General features: G+C 44.9%; 1 protein-coding gene across 5 annotated transcripts in view; it reads right to left on the bottom strand.

Annotated features, from left to right (window-relative positions):
* BPTF (bromodomain PHD finger transcription factor) overlaps positions 1 to 24,107 on the bottom strand; it is a 1,440,172-nt gene that overhangs the window by 1,205,448 nt on the left and 210,617 nt on the right. For all 5 annotated transcript variants that reach the window (XM_085617259.1, XM_085617261.1, XM_085617262.1 and 2 more), the window contains exon 9: positions 5,715 to 5,846. In XM_085617259.1, the coding sequence (XP_085473385.1) occupies positions 5,715 to 5,846 (132 nt within the window). The remainder of the gene's footprint in view (positions 1 to 5,714; positions 5,847 to 24,107) is intronic.

Consider the following 24,107-nt stretch of genomic DNA (forward strand, 5'->3'; position numbering starts at 1 on the left):
GATGGTCTGAGCTAGTTGTGACAGCTGGAGAGAGTGTGTGTTCCCCTGTTTTTGTATATAGTACATTGCTGTCATGTTGTCTGTATGAATTAAGACAGCTTTGCCTGCTAAATAAAGTTGAAACGCTTTGAGCACTAGAAAAATCGCTGGGAGCTCTCGATGGTTTATGTGGAGCTGCTTTTGTTGCAGAGTCCACATGCCCTGAATGGTATGTTTTTGGAGATGAGCTCCCCAGCCAGTGAGCAATGTGCCTGCTGTTCGCACTATCTGTGGAACTGGTTCGATGTAGAGCCGCCCTTTTAAAAGGTTTTGTGTATTCCACCACTGCAGAGAGCGATGGGTGATACCCGACCCTGAGCCTGGTTCCACTGACATGCTATGCATTCTTGTAGCGGACGCATTTGAAGTCTTGCGTAACGTACGATTAAGATGAAAGACGCCATCATTCTTATTAACTGCATGAACACTCAAACTGGTAATGAGTGTTGGGCAGAAACTGAGAGATTAGAGTCTGCATGTTGCAGATTCTGGCTGGGTTGGGACACTCTAGAGCTTTTTGAGAGTGTATTGTGACTCCTTGATACCCTTGTCTGTTGGATGGTTGTAGATGAGACTTGGTCAGGTTTACAGAGAACCCAAGGTCATGGAGTAGTTGCACTGTTTTTTGACTGTGGCGTAGGCTGCTTTGTTGCAAGCTGGCTTTTATGAGCCAGTCGTCTAGGTATGGAAAGACGTGAATGTGCGGTCTTCGTATATGAGCTGTGACTACTGCCAAGCCCTTTGTGAAAACCCTGGGTGCTGTAGTTACTCCGAATGGGAGGACCTTGAAGCGATAATGCTGGCACTATCACAAATCGGAGGTATTTGCTGTGAACAGGGTGTATGGGAATATGGAAATAGGCGTCCTTTAAGTCCAAAGTGGATAGAACGTCGCCTTGTTGAAGTAGTGGGAGCACTTGCTGGAGTGTGACCATGTGAAAGTGGTCCGACTGAATGTAGAGATTTAGTTCTCTGAGGTCTAGTATAGGCCTAAGAGAGCCGTCCTTTTTGGGAATTAAGAAGTACAGGGAGTATACCCCGGTCCCTTGGTATTGTAAGGGGACTGGCTCTATAGCATGTTTTTCTAACAGAGAGAGACCCTCTTGCCTTAGGAGGGTGAGATGTTCTTGTGACATAGCATGTGATCTTGGAGGAATATTTGAGGGCATGTCTGTAAGCTCCAGGCAGCAACCATATTGGATAACTTGTAGTACCCACTTGTCTGAGGTGATTAAATTCCAGACAGGTAGGAATTGAGAGAGACGTCTCCCGACAGGAGTGGAATGATCGGGCGTAATGGAAGGAAGTCACTGTTTGTTTGCAGGGGAAGTGCATGTGGAGTTGCCTCTGCCTCTTCCCTTACCGTTGTTTCCTCTAAAACCTCCTCTGAAATAGACTCTTGATGAGGGCGATTAGTTGTTACCCTTGTAAGAGGAGGAGGGAGTTTCTGTGGATACATTTTTGGAGCCACCCATTAAAAGGAGCGATGAAAGGAACCCCTATTTGTAGATAACTGCAAAGCCCCCATTGACTTTGCGTCCCCCATGTCTTTTTTCATTTTCTCCAGCGAGGTATCAACTGCTGGGCCAAAGAGATGTTCCTTGTCAAAACGATTGATTGAAAATGGAGGTTTGCACCTCATGCTTGAATCCTGACATTCTTAAACAAGCATGCCTGTGTAGTAGTACGCTAGTGTTAACTGCACGAGCTGCTGTGTCTGCTGCGTCTAGGGAACATCTGATGGAAGTATTGGTAATGAGTTTACGTTCCTGGAGAAGATCATTAGCTCTAGACTTATGCTCGTCAGGAAGAAATTGCATGAGCTTTTCTAGTTCATCGGAATGAGCCCCATCGTATCGAGCCAACAAAGCTTCAGTATTAGCAATGCACCAATGACTGGCCGATTGGGAAGCTACTCTTTTGCCCAAAGCATCAATTAGCTTGGACTCCTTGTCAGGAGGAGGGGCCTCACCTGTGGTCTGTGAGTTAGCTCTCTTGCGAGTGTTGGAAACCACAAGAGAGTCTAAGGGCAACTGACCTCTGATGTAAGTGAAGTCAATAGGTGCAGGTTTATACTTTTTCTCCGCCCTAGGTGTAATTATTCTTGCCCTCACAGGATCTTTAAATATTTCATCTGCGCGCTTTAGCATCCCTTTAAGCATTGGCACTGTATGAGTGGCTCTCTGAGAGGAACTTTGGGTCTCAAATAGAAAGTCCTCTTCTAATGCCTCCTTATGCAGCTCCACCCCGTGATATTGAGCAGCCCTGTTGAGTAGCTTAGTAAATCCAATATTATCATCAGGTGGCAAGGGTCTGGACGGATATAGATCAGGGTCATTATCAGTGTTTGGGTCAGTGTGATAATCCTCCCAAGGGTCAATGTCCTGTGGCCTATCCTGATCCCCATCCCAGTCATGCTATGGGTCAGGTGATAGTGGTGGTGAATTTGGGGTGTGATGAGTAAATTGGGACCAGTGGGGGAAGGAGGTAGAATGTAAGGTGGGGAAGGATTAGTACCGACAATTTTTCTTTTGAGAGGAATCTGGTAATCCTCTGGCCTATTTTCCGTTTTTTTTTCTACGGCTGGCATGGGTATGTCCCGTATCTGGGTTTATCACCAGCTTTTTCTGTTTCGGATCCGAAGGCGGGGCATCGGGCCGAGGCTCTTTAGATGGAGAGTCTTTGTCCTTACTCACCGGTTTCGGCGTCAAAGTATTCGGCTCCGAACCTTTCGGTGCCGAAGGTGGATTCTTCGGGAAACGATAGGATTGTCAACGAGAGACGTTTCGGTGTTGAAGGTGTTGGTTGGGCAGCGACATGGGGCAGTCTCGAGCCCGAGCTGGAAGGCTTTTGTTTGTGTTCCGGTGCCGGGCCAAAGGAATGGGCGTCTGAAACTTTTTGTAGGTTCCAACCTTGGCCCGAAGGCAGAGGAGAGACCGGAGCCTTTTTCTTTGTTTGCTGAAGGCGCAAGGTGGTATCTTTACTCACAGTACGCTGACCCGGAGTAACCCGCTCCTCTTCTTCCATGTTGGAGGCAGCTGCGGACACCGAGATATGTCGTTCCTCTTCCTCGGCTCCTTGAGCGTGATGTTCTGTGTCGGAATCTTCGCCGAAGATGTCCGGTGCGGAGCCGCTTTGATATTGCATCTCATGACGTCAAGTCCGACGGTCACAAAGCGTTTTCTTCGAACGAAATGATCAGCACGTGTTGCAGTCTTTCTCGTCGTTATCTTGGGACAGGCAGCGGTTTCACACTTCGTGCAAGCCAGTGCATGGAAATTTAGCACGACACTCAGGGCAGAACTAGAAAGGAGTCTGTTCCATCGACTGCTAGAGCTGTCGGCGCGTGTAGGCCCGACAACCTGCCACGAGTTTTCCGATCGAAGTTGTTTTGAGTTGAGACGATACACAAAGTGTGGGAAACCGTGATCAATAACAATACCGTGAAGGGTAGTGGATTGCGTGTCTTAGGGGTCCGAGAAACAGTGCCAAACCAGAGCGCAGCTATACACATCCGAACCCGATGGCGATAAAAAACAATCTAACAATGGAGTCAATGCCCATGAGCACTATCACCGAAAGGAGGAGTCACCTACCTCTTGACTGGAAAGACTTCTTCGAAGACAAACAAAGTGCTAACATCAGGACCCAACACTAGATGGCGAGCTATGCACAGCATGTGATCTACAGCTCACATGCCTCAAACATATTACTTTATTGAAAAATGTTTGAACATCCATCAAAGGGTTCATGGGTACGGAACCTTTGCCAAACATGGCAATAGAGAAGTTGGCATTGTTTAAAGGCTGCCAAAAACGTTGAAATGGTTTGGTCACGTCTACTTAACCACTAACCCGATTGTCAGGGATTCGTGCTTTGGCAGTGGGGACAATAGAAATTGGTTGGCTACATCAAATATTGGTTGAAAACTATAAGAAATTGGGTTATTAGTTGACAGGGGTAAGTACCAACCTCAAGTAATAAGTAAAATCCTTGTGAGGGTGAACCACTAAAGTCACTAATTAAACCTGATGTCAATTCCTTGGTAGCCATGGCACAGGGCTGACAGGCTAAAATTAAAGGCAGTGCACAAAGTATTTATGCAGTACGAAAAAAGTAACAAAGTTAAAATGCAAACAAGTCAGAAATCCTTTTTCTCTACCAGTAATACCACTGTTAAGGCAAGAATTATGTATTTCCTTTCAAGAAATTTGTTTGGAACTGTTCGTCTGCAAGATATGAAAGATTATGGGGCCCCAAGTTATGTTTCAGTAGCCCTTCTTATAATACAAGGTAATAGAGGCTTCAAGCTCTGTTTTGGAATGATACTGCTGCCATAAGGGTGATCTCCTTCAGCCACCAAACATCTTGTAGTGATCTGATGGACTAGGCACCAAACAAATAAGATTATTTGTCTCATCACCAAGACGGAGCTATACTTCTCTCATACATAGGCAAGGCCGGAGAACAATCAGTACAAAGGAGGACATTGCCCTCTAGACTAGTGTTGAGCTAAACTTTGCTGGGTCACAAAAGTCAGAGCAATAAAGATGCCTTTAAATTCTGTATGATATGTGTTAGATTAGCCAGTGCCTCAAAGACAGAGGGCAAATACCAGGCAGCTTTATTCTTAGAACATGAGGATTGGTGTTTACTTTTCTTTCTGTCAATGCAAGGCGTGAGGAGTGAATTATGTGACAATGTAGGATGTTGGTTTTCTGCAATACACAACAAAATGTAAATACCTGTAAACTAACTGTGTGCACTTTTTTTTTTATTCTGAAGAGTGCTGGAAACAGATTTAAATAGGATCAAAACAAATCAAGGAACTTTACTTGGTGATGTACAAATTATAAATATTCACAGAAACCAGATTTCCATACATTATCATTTGCGCGTTACATAATTTTATCAGTAAAACTGTATATCTGTGCAAATTTGGTGGTCATTTCAATTGAAAATGTGCTGTCTGTAAATGACAATGCCTTACAACACGATGTTTTAGTTACATTAAAAAAATCACCTCACCTTATGTCCATTAAAGGGAGGAAGGTTGTTGTTTTAAAAAGTGGGTCGTGGTTCGAAAAGGTTGGCGAACCACTGCTCTAGACAGCTAGTATCACCATGCCCATAGTGAATATGAAATGCTGAAACCAAGAAGCAGCTTGATAAAGGTTGGAAGTCATGGAGGTACTTAAAACTTTTCCCACCATCGCCAAAGGCCTACTTCCTCTTCTTCTCAACACCCACAGACATGCAATAAGAGGCTCTTTAGATTCCTTTTGCCTCTACCTACCCCCGCCCTCCCCTCCCCTCCCCGAAAGCTGAAAGTTATGCTACTGGACTGGACTCTGAAGTTAAAGCCTGCTGGCTAGGAATAGGCCATAGCCCTTGGGAAAAAGGGCAAGCAAAAAAGCATTTTAGAGAAAAGCTTATCCAGTGAAATTGAGCTAGAACTACTAGAACAGTCAAACAATAGATAACTTGTGTGCGGGCAATATTTACTTCAGGAACAAAGCACATAAAACACAATGTCAGCTTAACAATCACATTGCTGAAGTTTATGACTATTGTTATAAGGTTCAAACATAGCAAGTGGCAAGTTAAAAAGACATTTAACTGGCTATTCAAACAATGCAGTTACAACAGGAAACAAAATTTACAAAAAGCTTTACCTTGTATGTCCCAGGGAGTCCCGCCAGATTGGCAACATGACAACTGGTTTAATAGCACACTCCAATATTGCAAGTGCCAATGCAAATTCTCTAGGTTTACTACACAACTGAACTGCTTTAATCCAGTTAGACCTACAAGATATTCACAACAGTTTATTAAGGAACAATCAATTATTTCTGAATACAATACAGTTATTGAAAAAGTAACAGTGGCAAACAAACATTACAGTAAACACTTGAATGGTCAGGAAACACATGGTCAGGAAACCCATGAATGGTCAGGAAACGCATTCCACGTTTTTAACAGTCAAACAAAAACCAAGCAAAATGGGTTAGTCACATAAAACTATCAGCAGCCACCTACAATTCAAAGTAAAACACCAGCAGTAAAATTCTTAAAGGAATATAAATGTATTTAAAATGGTCTACTTCTTTTTGGTTTTGCCACTACAATGTATATGTCATTTAGTTGGATATTGCTGTAGTATGGGGACATTAAGGCACTACTCATTACTTTCTACCTTTCCATCCAGGATATAATTAAGATAGGCGATAGAAAGCATACATTTCAAGACTATAAGAAAGAAAATGTAGCTACAAAGTTCAGATAATGTGATGTGTTATTATGACAAGCAATACAAGCTACTCAAATTGAAAAAATAATACTGCTGATGCCCTTTATTAAATAGCTAAAAATACATCCTTAAAAGAGACACCCAGGTAAAAGAAAATCCAGTCTTCTTTTACCCAATTCAGCATCAACAGTCACGACCAACAAAGATTCAAAGAAGTTCTTCTGTTTTGAATATATTTGGGTTAGGGGATTCACTGAGATGTTAGTCACTAGATAGCACCTTAAAGTTACTCTTATGAGAGAACAATTTAGGTACTTGCCTGTAACTCCAATTCCCCAACATTGCCATCTTTTATATATTTACATGCTTCATTCCCAGTCAGTCTGGGAATGCCCTGCATGTTAAAATACAGAGTAACAATATACATCATACAGTATATACTGTAAAATGGCCATAGGCCTGAAACATAGCATTTTTAGTAACACATCCACCTCATTTGGATGAATCCAAACTTCAGCCAATGAGGTGAAAGCTTAACCACACCTACTCCCACTAGACGCCATCATTGCTCAGATTTCAAAGCACAAGTTTATGAGAATAGAATACAATGAGCCTCTGACTGGAGCGGAGGGAGGGTCGCATGTGAAAATATGAAAGATGGCAATGTTGGAGAAGTAGCTTTAAAGGCAAGTAACTTTTATATGTTCACATGTTTAAATTAGAATAGCAAGCTGTACACATTATAGAAAAGAACAAAGTGAGAAGAAAGCTCATCTCTAAAGAAACAAGTTTCTTGGAAGTGCCTGTCCCACTGCTGCATCAGCCTCTGCTTCCATATCTAGGCAGTATTGTTTCATGAACATATGCCTACTCCTCCAGGTGACTGCATGGCAAATGTCTTTCCATGGCACCCCAGCATACAGAGCTGCAGTTGAAGCCATGCCCCTGGTGGAATGTGCCATCATTCTTCCCTGAAGCGGATGCTTGGCTTTGGCATGAAAAGAAAGCAATACAGGCTGACAGTCAACGAGCTATTCTCTGTGTGGTCAGGGCTTGACCTTTTCGTGGTTGAGCAAATCATACAAATAGCTGGTCTGATGCTCATATGCCGTTTGTCTTATCCATGTATAATTTGAGACTACGCAAATCTAACAAATGTAAAAAACTAGTTACTTACCTGTACACTATGGTTCTCCAGTATTATCTTTCATAGATTCACATGATTGTATCTTCCCCGTCGTCATGGTGGGAGTCTCACGGTAACAGAATGACTTCAGCAGTATAAGAAAAACTGCATAGCAAAATCCCATAGGGAATCATCTTATTGGGTAACCAAATCTCATCATTATGTGGTCCAAGACTCAGCCAATCGGCTGCTAGCCCTGCCCTCACACTACCCAGCAGAGCCTTCCTGCCTCAGATTTCCAGCCCTGAGTGCGAGACTAAAATAGATCTAGAGACAATGAGGTTCTGCCTGAGAAATGGGGAGGTGGGCGGGCCGCATGTGAATCTATGAAAGATAATACTGGAGAACCATAGTGTACAGGTAAGTAACTAGTTTTTTCTCCAGTATTGAATCTTTCATAGATTCACATGCTTGTATCAGAATAGTAAGCAGTACTTATCCCAAACTGCATTTCCGGGCTAGAACCCCAATAACCGCGGGCTCTGCTCATTTGTATAGATTGTTAACATACATTGCAGTATTTGAAACATTTGTGTCAACAGAGATATATTGTACATTCAATCATCGTCATAATTCATGATAAATACCTTAATGAAATAGGTGCCGTAGAACTGCTTGTCCCACTGCTGCATCCTTTCTCCACGCTGCGTCCAGACAATAATGTCTAGTAAAGGTGTGCGCATTCTTCCATGTCGCAGCTCTACAAATGTCTGGCAGTGGCACCCCTGCAAATAGAGCCGTAGAAGTTGCCATCCTCCTTGTGGAGTGCGCACGTACTTTAGATTGTAAAGGTTTACCAGCTTTGCTATGACACAAGGATATTGCTGACGATATCCACCTCGAGATACTAGACCTAGAAAGTGCCACCGCTTTCCTGGGACCGGCAAAGGCTACGAAAAGTTGATTTGTCTTTCTGTATGATTGGGTCTTGTCGATATAGAATTTGAGACATCGTTTGACGTCTAAAGAGTGCAACGCTCTTTCTGCCGCTGTTGACGGGTCTTTAAAAAATGTAGGCAAAACTACTGGTTCATTCAGATGAAAGCTGGAGGGGACTTTAGGAATACATTTGGGATTCGTCCTGAGAATCACTCTGTCCTGCCTGAATTGTAGGAATGGTTCTGCAATTGAGAAAGCTTGAATCTCGCTGACCCTTCTTGCCGATGTGAGCGCTAACAATAACGCTGTCTTCCATGAGACAAATTGTAATTCCGCCTTATGGATTGGCTCAAAGGGCGGTTTCATTAACTGTGTAAGAACTGTATTCAGCTGCCAAGGAACAACTGGTCTTTGAACAGGAGGGAACATTCTGAAGAGCCCTCTGAGGAATTCCTTAATAACTCTTTGGGACCAAAGAGAGGGTCGGTCAGGAACTCTTGTGTACCTTGAAATAGCGGCTAGGTGTACTTTTATGGACATATGAGAGAGTCCAGATTTGGCCAAAGTCAGTAGATATGGGAGAATCTGAGCAGACGAGACCCGAAATGGATGCAAATCGTTAGATGCACACCACTGACAGAACCTTTTCCATTTCGCCGCATATGTTTTGTTTGTGGAGACTGCCCGGGATCGTGATAGAATGTCTCTGCAGTCCTGAAGGATCTTTAACAGGTGGAATTCATGCTCGTGAGGTTCCATGCTGACAAGCTGAGCGATTTCAAATTTGGATGCAGTATCTGTCCGTTGCTCATAGTTATCAGATCCTGCACTAATGGGAACTGTATCCTGGGTGTCATTGAGAGTCTGAGAAGTTCGGAGAACCACGCTTGTCTCGGCCACGCTGGTGCAATCAGAATCAGATGGCACGGCTCTGATTTCATTTTCCTTAAGACTTTCAATATTAGAGGAAAGGGGGGAAAGGCACATCTGTAGCGCATTGCCCCACGATCCCTTCTGCGGAAACCTGCTTGCAAAGTTTTTGCATTTCGAATTGTGGCAGTCCGCGAATAAGTCTAGCCTTGGCGTGCCGCATACGTTGAAAACTTTGGAACGGTGCTTCCGATGTAGTTCCCACTCGTGAGAGATTTCGGGAGATCTGCACAGAATATCCGCTCTTGTGTTGTCCACTCCTGCAACATGTTGCACTTGAAGCGAGATGTTGTGAGCTAGAAGCCATTTCCAAATGTCTTGTGCTTCCTTTGACAGAAGTTTCGACTTTGTGCCCCCTTGTTTTAGCAGGTAAAACAAACGTTGAGCTGTCCGTCTTCACCAGAACCTGATAGATCCGCGAATTCTGGGAAGAAAAGCCTAGAGTCCCAAGAACACGGCCCTCAGCTCTAGCAAGTTGATGTGGAGCTGCGTTTCGGACTTTGACCAGTGTCCCTGAATTTTGAGCTCCTGGAGATGCGCTCCCCAACCATCATCACGAAATTGTAGGTCTGTGATTCGAAAGTCAGTCCTTCCGCCAAATGATCCCTGATCTTCCACCATGACAGGGCGTCTCTCATCTGAGGAGTGATTACTATTCGATCCTCGAAGGATCCCTGCGACTGAAGCCATTGCTCGTCTAGCAGTTCTTGTATAGGCTTCACGCGGAACCTGCAATTTGGGAGTAGGGGGATACAAGAGGACATCATTCCCAACAATGACTTGTAGATCCTTACTGAAACGGACTTTTTTATTTGCAATTGTGTCGACAACCATATGATCTTTCTAATACGCTCCTCTGACGGGTAAGCCTTGGCCTCCTCCGTGCAGATTAGAGCACCCAGAAATTGAAGGGACTGCGCTGGTCTGAGATGTGATTTCTCTAGGTTGACTCTGAGACCTAGCTGATTGAAAAGCTCCATGCAAACGTGAAGGGAGCGGTGAGTGTCTCCGAACGAACTTCCTTTGATAAGCCAATCGTCCAGATAAGGGAAAATCTGGTGACCTTGGAGTCTTAGGTGGGCCGCAATTGGCGCCATACACTTCGTAAAGATTCTCGGTGCCGACGTTAGTCCGAAAGGTAAGACTTTGAATTGGTAATGATGCCCCGCCACCATGAAGCGTAGAAATTTTCTGTGTTTTACGTGGATTGGGACGTGAAAATAAGCATCTAAGAGGTCCAGGGATGCCAAATATTATCCTCTGCCAATCAGGAGAAGAATTTCCTGCAGGGATAACATTCGAAATGATTTCTTTTGAATGAATTTGTTGAGACCTCTCAGGTCCATTACCTGCCTCCATTTTGATGTGTCCTTTTTTATGAGAAAGAAATGCGAGTAATAGCCTTTCCCGCGTTGAAGCCGCGGAACTTCTTCTATCGCCTCCTTTTGTAATAACGCTATCACTTCTGCCTTGAGGGCTGATAGATGTTCTTGTCTCCTGTGTATAGGAGGCTGAATTGGAGGCTTTTCTACGAACTCCAGAGTATGGCCGTGTTGTATTACATCTAAAACCCATCTGTCCGTTGTTATTGACAGCCAAGCTGGGTAAAATGAAGTCAGGTAATGCGTCCTGCTTGTCGGACAAGTGGCGGATGTGTTGAAGTCATTGTCGTCGATTGGATTGCTGCGACTTCCCTCTCGCAGATCACCTTCCCCTGGACTGTTGCTGATAGTTATTTGAGGATCGAAATTGTTGATTGCTCTAGTACTGACGATATCCCTGCTGCTGGTATGGCTGATATCTGTTCGATTGGAACGAGGATCATTGTGTAAATTGTCCTCGGGATCCTCTCCTCCGAAAGGACTGAAACCTGCCCTGTTGAAGAGATCCCAGCGCCCGCGCTGTATCGGTCAGTTTTGATGCTTTGGAGGTCCTCATCGACATGCTTTCCGAACAGGTTCTCTCCATCAAATGGCATGTCCACTATTTTGGCCTGTACCTCCGGTCTGAACGAGGTGGCCTTCAACCATCCTGGTCTTCGCAGAGCTACTGCACCTGCCATTTGTCGAAAAGCCACTGAGGACAAATCCATAGCGATGTCTATGGATTCAGATGCTGCCCTAGCCCCATCCTGTAGAATAGCAGCCGCTTCTTTTTTATCCTCTGGAAGAAGAGAGAGCAAGGGTGCTCGCTCCACATCCCCCAATATTCCCCAGGACCTGGCTATAGAGGCGGTGGCAGCCCTCTTGGCCAGGATACCTGGGGACAGACCCGATGAGTTTATTTTGGAATGTCTCAAAATTGTGTTACAACACAACTATTTCGAGTTTAGACAAGACCTTTACCAACAAATCAAAGGTACAAGTATGGGGGCTTCCTGTGCCCCAAGTGTAGCGAATATCTTTATGGGGGAATTTGAGCGTAAACATATTTTCAATGAGATCGCACCTTTTTTTGAGAATATCACACAGTGGCACCGTTTTATAGACGATATTTTCTTTATTTGGACAGGCCCAGAATCCGATCTTCTGGACTTCATATCCTGGCTAAATTTAAATGATCACAATTTGAAATTTACTGGCAAGTACTCGGCAGACAAAGTTGAATTCCTAGATATATGGATCACAGGCAACCAAGGGCATTTAGAAGTCAGCCTATACAGGAAACCAACAGCCAAAAATACCATCCTAGAGCATACGAGCTACCATCCACCATGCCAAAAAGATTCTATCCCCTTTGGGGAGTTTCTTAGAATTAGGAGAAACTGTACCAACATCACAGAGTTCATGGAGCATGCCAAATCTCTCCAAGAACGTCTCCTGCTCAGAGGCTACCCGAGAAGACTGATACGTCAGTCACTCAAACGGGCTAAATACTACAACAGAGATGCCTTAATCAGTAATGAACCCAAAGAGAAAATAGACAAACTTGTATGCGTGGTAGATCATTCAAATATCAATTACAAAATCAAACCGATTCTGGACAAAAATTGGAAAATTCTGAACACCAACGAAGATACCAATATCATACACAAACCCATAGTAGCCTTCAGGAGGAATGCAAACCTTAAAGATAAATTGGTGCATAGTAGGTTTCAACCACATAACAAGACGAGACAAACCACCTTGGATGGCAAACCACTACCAATAGGTAACCACAGATGTGGTAATTGCCATGCATGTGAACACGCCATAGTTTCACAAACTTGAACATATGGCGGCAAATCAGGCAGACTACAACAAATGACCAACTGTAGGAGCTCAAATGTCATTTATCTGATATTATGCCCATGCGGGCTGGGCTACATAGGGGAAACATCTAGAGAGTTTCGGCTGAGGCTCTCGGAACACAAATCAGCAATAAGAACAAAAAAGTTACAAGCTCCCTTGGTCAAACATTACCTTGATTGCAACCATAAGGAAACAGAAATAACATGGATTATTATAGAAAAGGTCAAGACAGTACCAGGAAAGGACCCAGCAAAAAACAGAAAACAGCGTGAAACATTCTGGACCTTTCATTTGGACACTGTACGCAAAGGCTTGAACGAGGAAATAATATAGCTAGTTACAGAATAATTGATATACTGTTCATAACCTTCAGACTTCTATAATATGTCTGCCAATTCATTTTCTCAATCTTACTTGGCCATTAATTAATTCTGTCTCTGGTGGGCAGACCTCGCCTAGCTCAACACCATCACACTCCATAACACTATCTTACAGAACACAGACAATGAGAAATAGTCGTGTTGTTCATTGTCAAACACTCATTCTAGATCATCTTATGATGGCTCTGCTATATATTTTCTCTAGTTACAGCACCAGCAGCACAGTAACTGTAGCAATGGCATGTCGCACTGTGAGGATCTGCCTTCCAATCCAGATCATTTGAGACCATTCCAAGATGGCGCCCACATCAGCTCCCGAAGAATGATTTATCGGTTTTGTCTGTGTACGCTATGTAGGGGCAGTACTACCACAATGTCAGCGCACAGTATGACTGCTTAATATCCAGATACCGAATTCGCTTTTGCAGTCCCTCCCATTTAGGACGGGCACTAACAAACACATGCTCTCCACGAGTACGTGTTCGGCCGAAGACTTTTTTTACGTCAAGCCGTAATCACATATATTTGTATGTAACTATCTTGGACCAATCTAGTTTGATATCTGTCCAGTTTAATCATCATGAATCTGGCAAGTACCACGCCTCTTGATTACCTCAAACACCATCTAAAGATGGCGCTGATCGGGATACTCGGGTTTTTCTTAGTATACGAACGCGCACGCCACCTGACTCTCACGTTGTAACACGTGATCGCAGTGCTTATCAAATAAATACACGGCTTCAATCACAACCCTGTTTCTTAAACTCGGCGATGAAGAATACGACAAGCGACGCTAGCTAGGAGGTAAGGACAGGGCCAGGTCCTACAACTTAACCAACTGAGACAAATAGAAAGTAGACGTTATAATATCGAGGAGTCTCATCTTAAGGACTTTGTCGAGTTTATACTCCGCGACCGCAGGGTCCCCACTTAACTACTTTGCACGTGCATTTTTACGTGTGAGCGCTTATTCTAAATTGTCTCTCTGTGTAACAACTAACCATCTTGGATATAACTGACTACGAATTGGAAAAATGAGTTTCTGTAAGAAATAGAAACTGGATCAAAAATACACAACTTAATAGACAACTTTGACCACGCGAGTATAGCAGCACTAGCATAGTATATTCATTAAGAGTTACGCGGTATGCGTGTACATACATGTGATTGTAGGTGTAAGTTGTTACTACCTTTTTTGATTACATGATCTGACCACATGATTTAGACACAGTTGTTATAAATTAATGTGTTTTCATAGCCCAGCATATGGCGTGTGCAATGCCTAGTATCAGAACCCTCATACTAAGCACTATTTATATGCTCAGTAGAAAGGTTATCTTTATAAACCGGCAGCTTACGCAAAGCGGTTCGAAGCCATCGTAACCCTAGCTTGAGCACTCATGACACCTAAGCTATCACCCGGTCACTCTATAAATAGTTTTACCGGTAGTAATAACATCGCTGACTGTGTATCCATCTAATCGATAAGACTGCAATAGCGACCCCGTGGTTTCTCCCCCTCTTTTTAGATTGAATCACTGAATATAACGAGCTAAACTGTGCAAGTAAACAGGACTGACACGCAGCATATCTGTCTCAGGTCTCATGCATCGTAACAACTTGGGTAAGCATCGCTAAGTACCCCACTCTAAATTATGCTGTCGGATTTCTGTGGGATTGTATTTCTGAGACACACATACCTTCACCTTTTATTTTTAGATGAAATTGAAACAAACCATCAGACACAGTGGAATCATTCGTTCGCATTGTAATTTCGAACATACAGCATGTAAGATTGAGCAGTGACCCCACGTGCTAAGATAGACGTAATATACTCATAAAGGGTGAGACAATCCTAAATCTGTGTTCCCTTATAGTACAATGATTAATATCAGCTTAGAACCAGAAGGTATAACTCTACCCTTTCTGTATCCTATAGACTTTGAGAATACCTTCGTACCCATTACATCAGTGGGAACCTGGAACAGGTGCCGGGATAATAGAGGCAAAGTCGATCAATACACGTAGGCGAATATTACGTCTATACCTCTTCTCTCATACTCTCTCTCCTTTTTTCTACCTAGTCTAGTGACACATAGCAAGCTCATGGAGTTTCAAACTTTTTCTATGACACGTCCTTTTGTATTTTGAAGCGCTTTTGGGTTACTCACAACTTGGGCACTATCCCTTTCATTTTGGTTTGCAACACAGCTTGAAACGATATAGTGAAGCTCCTTAATATCAATTTCAGCTGCTTTGGCTCTAACTAAGCAAGAGCACTTACTTAGATATAAGACTTTTTTGAAATTTAACTTACCCCCATTTGCAAGTTTGACTCTTATATAAAATTCTTTCTCTGCATTTTCACACAGAGAGAACCCCTATCTTTCACCGTTCAGATAGTATGTGATATCTGGAAGAATATATTGGTCCTGAAGAAGGAGACGTGGTACTCATAGTCAGTCTCCGAAACGTACGTCGACCAGAAACAACAACCACACTCTGGGAGATCCTCAGAAGAATCTGATCTAAAACGTCATGAATTCAGAATTCTAGGACATAACAAGAATTGCTAAAATTTTATGGATAGACATTAGTTTTGCTTGTAGTAGAATTGAAGTAGGATCTCTTTCTAGAGATGGTTTGTTGGTTTTAAATGAAAATTGACCTATGGAGAATGTCTGTTAGTATGTAGGAGTGAATGAGAGGTGAGAATGTGGATGTGACGGTTTTTCTGGAATTTTTTCTTTTGGGGTCTCTAATCAAAAGTTTGTCTCTTTACAATCTTTGATTTATGCTTATAAGCACGCAATTTAACTTATGAGGAAACAAAGTGTATGCTTAACATATGAATCAGTTGTTTACCTGATAATTATGAATATAGTGCCATGTATATCTTTGTCTCCATTTTTTTTAAAAAAAAGTAAATAAATATCTTATATAAAGAAATGAAAATGTTTTTTTGAGTAACTTTGCACTTTTGGGGGTTTATGTAGTATACAAGAGATTAATGCCACATGAATAAGACAGGTCAGATAAGAGGTCCCCCTTCTTCATTTGCTGTTTTCCCCTCCTCTTAGACCTAAAAGTACTTAGGGGTAACCTTTCGCTCACATGCTCGCTCCACATCTGCCTGTTGAATCTGCTGATGAGGGCTAATGCATTAGAAGCCTTTATGGAAGACGCTGCGATCACCGCAAAGCGCTTCCCTGCGCCGTCCATTCGTCTTCCGTCTTTGTCCGGGGGAACCATTGTTGTTGAAACCGGATTTTTTGAGTTTCTTTGGGCGGCCTGCGTCACCACAGAGTCTGGTCGAGGATGACCAATCAAACAGGCCGGAGACGATTCTGGAGCTCTATATTTCTTGTCTATTCGAGGAACTGAAGCAGCCACTGAAGCCGGGTTCCTCATTATCTTCAAGCCTTCCTCCCAAATATGGGCGATTATCGGAATGGATCGCATAGACTTGCGTGACTCCTCTTTAAAGTCATAGAGAAAACATTCGGCTTCCTGAACTGGAAGCGGAAGGTCAAAGCGCTTTGATGCTTTCTCCATGATATCATGGAACCCTCCTATATCTTGCGGCGGAGAGTGCGCGGGTGTTGGAGATGGCGACGGCGTAGTTGGGAGAATATATTGGTCCCATTCATCGACAACCTGCTTATCTTGAAGTTCCAGTTGATCGGCGTCACTGTCTTCCAAGTCATCTCTGATTGTCATAATCGGTGGAGATCGTATCTTCTGAGTGGAAGTTTTGGGAGAAGAATGAGGTGGTCGTACCTGTGTCGGCTTCTCCACCGTCTGTGGCGCTTGAGAGTTAGCGTCCGGGAAACGCCGATAGTAGTCGTTTATCATCAGCCGCAATTCAGTCACCAAGGAAACCAGCATGGAAATAGAGTCCTCTCTAGAAGTATGTTGAGGCTCTTCCTCGTAGTCATAAGACTGCTGAAAAGATTCATATCATCGTGAATCTCTCAGAGGGCGATCCTGAAATGAGAAGACTTCTTGAACCTCATGAAATTCTTCCTCATCCGTTTCCTGACTCTTAATGCGAAGTTGGGAGGGACTATAAGCCACTCCTGAAGACTCCTCATCATCTGACTGTAAATCTAGTAGATTTGAAGGAGGAAGCGGAGAAATTTTGTTCATGTTGTAAAATCTGTAGACTTAGTCTGCTTCGTCGCCAAGCCCGTCGACGACGCCATAGACTTCAATGTTATTTTCTTTACTTTAGGAGATTTAAAAGTTCCCGTCGACGGGGCTTCCGTCGACGGAGATCTCGTCGACGGGGAAAGCTGTATTATCGTCGACACCGTAGTCGTCGACGACGAAGTCTTCGTCGACGAAGGTAATGTGGCCGTCGACGAGGATCCCGTCGACGGGATCGTCAACGGGCTTTTCTTCGACGACGAGGTTTTAGTCGCCGTCGATGCCGCTATGCATACTCCTGCCATATAGTGTTGGGTCCGGATGTTTGCAAGTTATTTTTCTTCGAAGAAGTCTTTTCCAGTCACAAGGTAAGGTGACTCCTCCTTTTGGTGATAGTGCGGATGGGCATTAACTCATTTGTTAGATTCTTTTCCCGCAAGAGGGTGAGAATGGAGTAAGTAAGTGTAGTGAAGGGATGTCCGTGCTTATATAATGTGAATAATAACTGCAACAACCATAGGTGTCCGGGGAGGAGGGAGGGCGCATGTGAATCTACAGCTCTACATGCCAAGAACAGATGTTTACAGGGTAAGTAACAAACTGTTTGAGGCATGTGTGCTATAGATACACATGCTTTGTGGCTAACCAGTGGATGTTACAGTTGTTTGAAAAAGTGGGAAAGTTACCTAAAAAGGCCATTGATGCTCCTATCTTGCACTAGGAGGAACTGTTAAAAGTTATTTTAGCTTTAACATAGCATGTTTGAATACATTTGACAATACATCTTGAAATACTGGATTTTTAGATCGTTTTTTTTTCCTTTATGAGGTGGAGCAAGCCGACAAAAAGATGTTTTGTGAAAATGTTTTCTCTAATCAATGAGATCCAATATTGGTCTTAACAAACCGTCTTTTTGGGGAATTAGGAAGTATAATGAATATACTCCTGTTCCCTGGTGTTGTAATGGAAGGAGTTCTATAGCTCCTTTTGTTAGAAGAGCATGGACCTCTTTATTGAGTAGATATTTGTATTCCAAAAACAGTTTGTGAATATTTGGGGGGATAATGGGATGGCTGCTTGTGAGTTCCACGCTATAACCATGTTGGATAATATACAATACCCATTTTTCTGTTGCTATTGACTGCCAAATGGGTAGGAATTGATGCAATCTTCCCCCTACAGGTGATAAATGTTCAGGGGGGAATTGCTATCAAGTCAATGTTTGTTAGTAGAGGGTGGGGTACGTGAGGGTGTTCCTTCCTCTACCTCTTCCTTTGATATTGTTACCTCTGAATCCACCTCTATAAAATCCTCTAGAGGGGGAGGACTGTGCTTTTGCTTTATATGAAGATGAGTTGGAATCTGTGTGGTTATTTTTGGAACCTTCTCTGTAGAAGGAGTGACGAAAGGAACCTCTGTTAGGTGGAGACTGAGGGGCGCCCATTGACTTCGCCACTTCTGTGTCTTTTTTCATTTTCTCTAGCGATTGGTCTATCTGAGGCCCACAAAGGTGTTCTTTATCAAATGGTGCATTAAATATAGTTTGTCGAACATTTGGTTTGAAACCAGGAATTCAGAGCCATGCATGTCTCAGTAAAATGCTGGTGTTGAAACCTCTAGCTGCAGTATCTGCATGAATTAGAAATAAGCTTGCCTTCTTGCACTATTTCTTAGCCTTTTATCCTGTGTTCTTATGGAAGAAATTCTAATAATTCCTCCATCTCATCACAATGTGCCCTATCATACCTAGACAACAGCCCTTGAGAATTGGCTATGCGCCAATGTTTGGCTGATTGAGCAGCTACTCTTTCCACAAGCATCTATTAATTTTGATTCCTTATCAGGAGGAGGTGCCTCTCCTGAGCTTTGTGAATTTGCTCTTTTACGTGCGTTTGAAACTACTAAGGAATCTAGAGGTAACTGACCCTTAACGAAGAATGGGTCAGATGGAGGGGCTTTATATGTTTTATCGACTTAGGTTTAAGTATACGTGACCAAACAGGATCTTCAAAGATTTCGTCTGCATGCCTCATCATTTCCTTTAACATGGGCAAAGATTGGGGTTTTCGGTGTCTATTTCCTAAAGTTTCAAAAAGGAAATCTTCTAGGTCTTTTTTATGTAAAGTGGCCCGTGCTAAGTGGCAGCTCTAGTAATTAATTCCTGGTATGTATTATTATTATCATCGGGAGGGAAAGGTTTGGATGGATATAGATCAGGATCTATGACCCTGGTGATCTAGGTTATAGTCATCCCATGGGAGGGGGCAAGAGAGTCAGGGTTCAAATGGAGGATCCATTAATCTTGTTAATACAATATTGAGGTTTGAAAGTGGGAGCTGGTGGCACCCTAGGAGGAATGACTCTTAAGACTTTGCAGGAAGGCTTTGATGACAGGAGTTTCGAAAATGGAAGTTTGTTGTATGTTTTGTAAATACGCGGCTATTGCCGCTAGGTGTAGTCTTATAGATGTGAAGGCTAGACCAGAAGTATATAAATTAAATAAGTAACAGAAAATCTCTTGAACCTTAGCTGCTAAAGGATCAATGTGTTTAGAATGACCGTAGTGGATAAACCTTTTCCACTTAGCAGCATAACAGGCGCAAGTAGTGGGCCTGCGTGTTTCTTTAAGAATGTCCAAACAAGGTTGTGGTAATTTGAAATAGCCAAACTTTAGAAATTCAGGAGCTAAATCGCAAGCTTGAGGGAACAGGGGTCTTGATGTCTGACTTGCCCCTGGTTGTGCTTGGGACGGTCCTGCCTGTTCAGCAATATCTCGGGAGGAACTACTGAGAGTTCTACAAGTGTGGTGCACTATGGTTGTCGTGCCCATGTGGAAGCCACTAGGCTGAGGGGGAGCGATGTCTGCCGAAGTTTGCAAACTACAAAAAGTAGTAGAGGGAGAGGCGGAAAAGAATAAGAAAATATCCCAGACCAACTCATCCAAAGTGTTTTGCCCTTGGACTGTGGAAATCTGGAGGCAAAGTTTGGACATTTTGAGTTTTCTCCTGTGGCAAACAGTTCTACTTGTATTTGACCACAACGCTGGACTTATGGAAGGAGGACTTGTGGGTAGAGTTCCCACTCATGGACTTCTTGGCGCCTCCTGCTGAGGAGTTCTGCAAAGAAGTTGTCCATCCCCGGCAGGTACTCCACTAACAGGTGAGTGTTGTACCCGAGGGCCCACCTCCAAATGGTTTGGGCTAGATGAGACAGTTAAGGTGAGCCGGAGCCTCCCTGCCTTTGGAGATAATACATGGCAGTCATGGTGTCTGTTCTGATTAAGACTACCTTTCCAATCAGGTGAGGAAGGAAGGCTCTGAGCACTAGATGAACAGCTAGCAAATCCAGGTGATTGATATGGAAATGTCTCTGGCTGGGTGTCCAATGTCCCTGGACAGTTAGATCCTATGAATGCGCTCCCCATCCTGTAAGGGAGGTGTCCGTTGTTATGGTTGTTTGCGGAAATGGGTCTAGGAAAGGGCGTCCTATTAAGAGATTGTTGGTGTTCCACCAGTGCAGAGAATAACAAGTTTGACGGCCAACCAACACTAGATGCACAAGTTACTTACCTTCGGTAACAATATATCTGTAAGAAACATTAGTTAATTATAGATGCCTTACCTTAGAATTACCCCAAGGCGTCAGACTGGATCCGGAAAGTTTTTTCGTCAGCAGTACCTCTGCGCGTCGGAAAGTGGCGTCGGTCGGCTCTGCGTCCGTCCTCGGCGTCGCCGGGATGATGTTGCGGCAGCTACTTGGACGCCGCCCTCGCGCGTGGACGTCAGATCTGTACACGACTTTCCACGCCAGAAACGCAGAGCCATGCAAGACACTGACCATTGGTGCACAAAACTAGGGCCCTGAAAGGATATCCTTAACCCTAGAAATCAGACCGCAAAACGGGGAGGATGGGTAGGGAGGTAACTAATCTATAACTATATAATGTTTTACAGATATATTGTTACCGAAGGTAAGTAACTTGTGCATCTGAAAGAAACACGTTAGTAATAGATTCCTTACCTTAGAATAGATACCCCAGCAATACCAACCCCAGTGGTGGGTCTGCGAACTAAGTTCACACCAGAAAGTCCTGGAGAACACAACGGCCAATGAAGCCAGCTGCCTGGCAGATGTCATTTAGAGGCACTCCACTTTTCAAGTCAGTAGTGGCTGCCGTCGCCCTGGTGGAGTGAGCGTGCAGCCCCACTGGAGGCCCCTTTTTAGCTAGAGAGTAACAAGTCTTAATACACAACACGACCCACCGAGAAATGGTGCGTCTGTGTATGGCCCAACCCTTCTTTTCACCCACGTAGCAAACAAACAGTTGATCATCCACCCGGAACTGTTTTGTGAGATCCAGATAGGAGAGCGCACGTTTTGGGTCCAGACGGTGGAGCTTCTCTTCTTCCTTTGAAGGATGTGGAGGCGGAAAGAAGGTGGGCAAAGTAATGGTCTGCCCGATGAAGAAGGCAGTGACCACCTTAGGAAGAAAGGATGGACGGACAGGAAAGGGGGTTTTGAGGAAAGAGCCTGGAGCTCACTCACCTTTCTAGCAGTAGTGATAGCTACCAGGAAAGCAGTCTTAAGAGTTAGAAGACGTAAAGGACAATTATGAAGCGGCTCAAAGGGAGCGCACATCAAATAAGTCAGCACAAGATTCAAGTCCCACTGAGGCATAACAAATGGAATTGGAGGAAAAAGATGCGTTAAGCCTTTCAAGAAACGGTTAACTACCGGGGACTTGAAAAGAGGAGGCTGATCTGGCAGCTGAAGGAAAGCAGAAATGACAGAAAGGTAACCTTTGATAGTCCCCAGAGCAGAGCCCTGCTGGGCTAAAGATAGAAGAAACAAGAGCACTTCAGAAAGAGGGGCAGAAACGGGATCCACAGCCTTTGCTGTGCACCATGCCACAAATGTGTTCCACTCGCAGGGACGTGTGGCTCCCAAGATTACGTCACAGACTTCGGGAGGCAGGTCGAAAGACGTCAACTGCCGCCACTCAATCTCCACGCAAGGAGGTGGAGACTGGACAGGTTCGGGTGGAGGACCGTCCCCTGCTGCTGCGACAGAAGATCCTCCCGAAGCAGCAGTCTGATTGGAGGATCGACGGCCATGTTGAGCAGCTCGGGATACCAGACTCTTGGTGCCTAATCCGGAGCCACAAGAATGACTTGGGTCCGGTCGCGCTTGATCTTCTTCAGCACTCTGGGCAGAAGTGGTATAGGCGGAACGGCGTACAACAGACCGCAACTCCACTCCACTCCACTACGCCGAGCGAGTGCCGCCTTGGAAATTCCAAAGCACAGAATTGCTGACATTGCGCGTGCTCTTCAGTGGCAAATAGATCTAACCAACGCTCTCCCCACTGTTGAAAGAGACCTTGCACCACCTCCGACTGAAGACGCCATTCGTGATCCATCATGCACCTGCGGCTGAGTTTGTCCGCCCTGGCGTTCAGAGAACCTGCCAGGTGTTGAACCACCAAGGAAATGCCTTGATGTTCCAGCCATGTCCAGAGGCAAAGGGCCTCCTGACACAGGTTCCACGACCCCACCCCGCCCTGTTGCAATACCACATGGCGGTGGTGTTGTCCGTGAACACCTGCACTACTCTTCCCTGGACATAGGGAAGGAATGCCTTTAGTGCAAGACGAATAGCCCGGAGCTCCAGAAGGTTGATGTGGAGCCCGGACTCCGCTGGAGACCAGAGGCTTCTGATCTCCGCCTCTCCCACGTGGCCGCCCATCCCAGAAGGGAGGCATCCGTCACCACTGTGAATTCTGGTTGGGGAAGGGAGAGAGATCTGCCACTGACCCAATCCTGATTCGTGAGCCACCACTGCAGTTGCTGAGCAGTGCCCTCCAAGATCTGAACGTAATAGGACAGATTCTCCTGATGCTGCACCCAGTGGAACTTCAGGTCCCACTGCAGAGCCCGCATATGCCACCTAGCATGATTGATCAGCAGGATGCAGGAGGCCATGAGGCCCTGAGGCCCAGCAGCCTCGGTTTCATTCTGACAGAAACCCGGGACAAGGGCTGAAAGATCGGAATCGTAACCCGAATGTCCCGGGCTCGCTGTTCGGGAGGATAGACCCAAAACTGCACCGTATCCAAAACCGCTCCGATGAAGAGGAGCTTCTGAGAGGGAATCAGGTGCGACTTCGGCACATTAATGGAGAACCCCAGCAAATGCAGGAGGTCGGCCATAGTCTGGAGTTGGGAAACGGCTGCCTGGGGCGATCCCGTCTCAAACAACAAGTCGTCGAGATAGGGGGAAGACTGAGACCCCTGATCTGCGCAGATAAGCTGAGACCACCACCATCACCTTTGTGAACACCCGAGGGGCGCTGGTAAGGCCGAAAGGGAGCACGGTAAACTGGAAATGCTCGAGGCCTACTGTGAACCGCAGGTAACGCCGGTGGGCAGGCAGAACGGGGATGTGAAAATAAGCGTCCTGCAAGTCCAACACCACCATCCAGTCTTGCGGGTCAAGGGCAGACAAGAACTGAGCAAACGTCAACATTTTGAACTTCCAGAGCGAGCGAATGACGTCCCTGAGGTCCAAGATAGGACGCAGGCCCTGGTCTTTCTTGGGAACCAGAAAGTAGTGGGAGTAGCAACCACGACCTACTTCTGGGACAGGAACGCGCTCGATGGCTCCCTTGGCCAAGAGAGCCTTAACTTCCTGCTGGAGGAGTGCCAGATGATCCTCTGACATGCAGTGGTAACGAGGTGGCATGGCTGGAGGGGCAGTTTCGAAAGGGAGGGAGCCCCTTCGGACTATCTGCAAAACCCACCTGTCCAAAGTGATGGTGCGCCAGTGGGGGAGGAGATGGCGAATCCTGCCGCCCACTGGTGTTTGACGGGCTTGAAAGGATGGACTAGGAGGGTTTGTAGGCTGCTGCAGAGGGGGGGGGGGGTTGGGTGACTGGCCAGCCCGCTGGCCCCCGGAACCTTGCCGGTTGTTTCCACGTCTCGGGCTGCGCGAAGACTGGGTAACTTGCAGCGGCATGTGGCCCTGGGTGGGACGTGGCGAAGCACCGTAGCCACGAAAGGGGCATAA

Source organism: Triturus cristatus, chromosome 7 (assembly GCF_964204655.1).
Source record: "Triturus cristatus chromosome 7, aTriCri1.1, whole genome shotgun sequence".
NCBI lineage: Eukaryota > Metazoa > Chordata > Amphibia > Caudata > Salamandridae > Triturus > Triturus cristatus.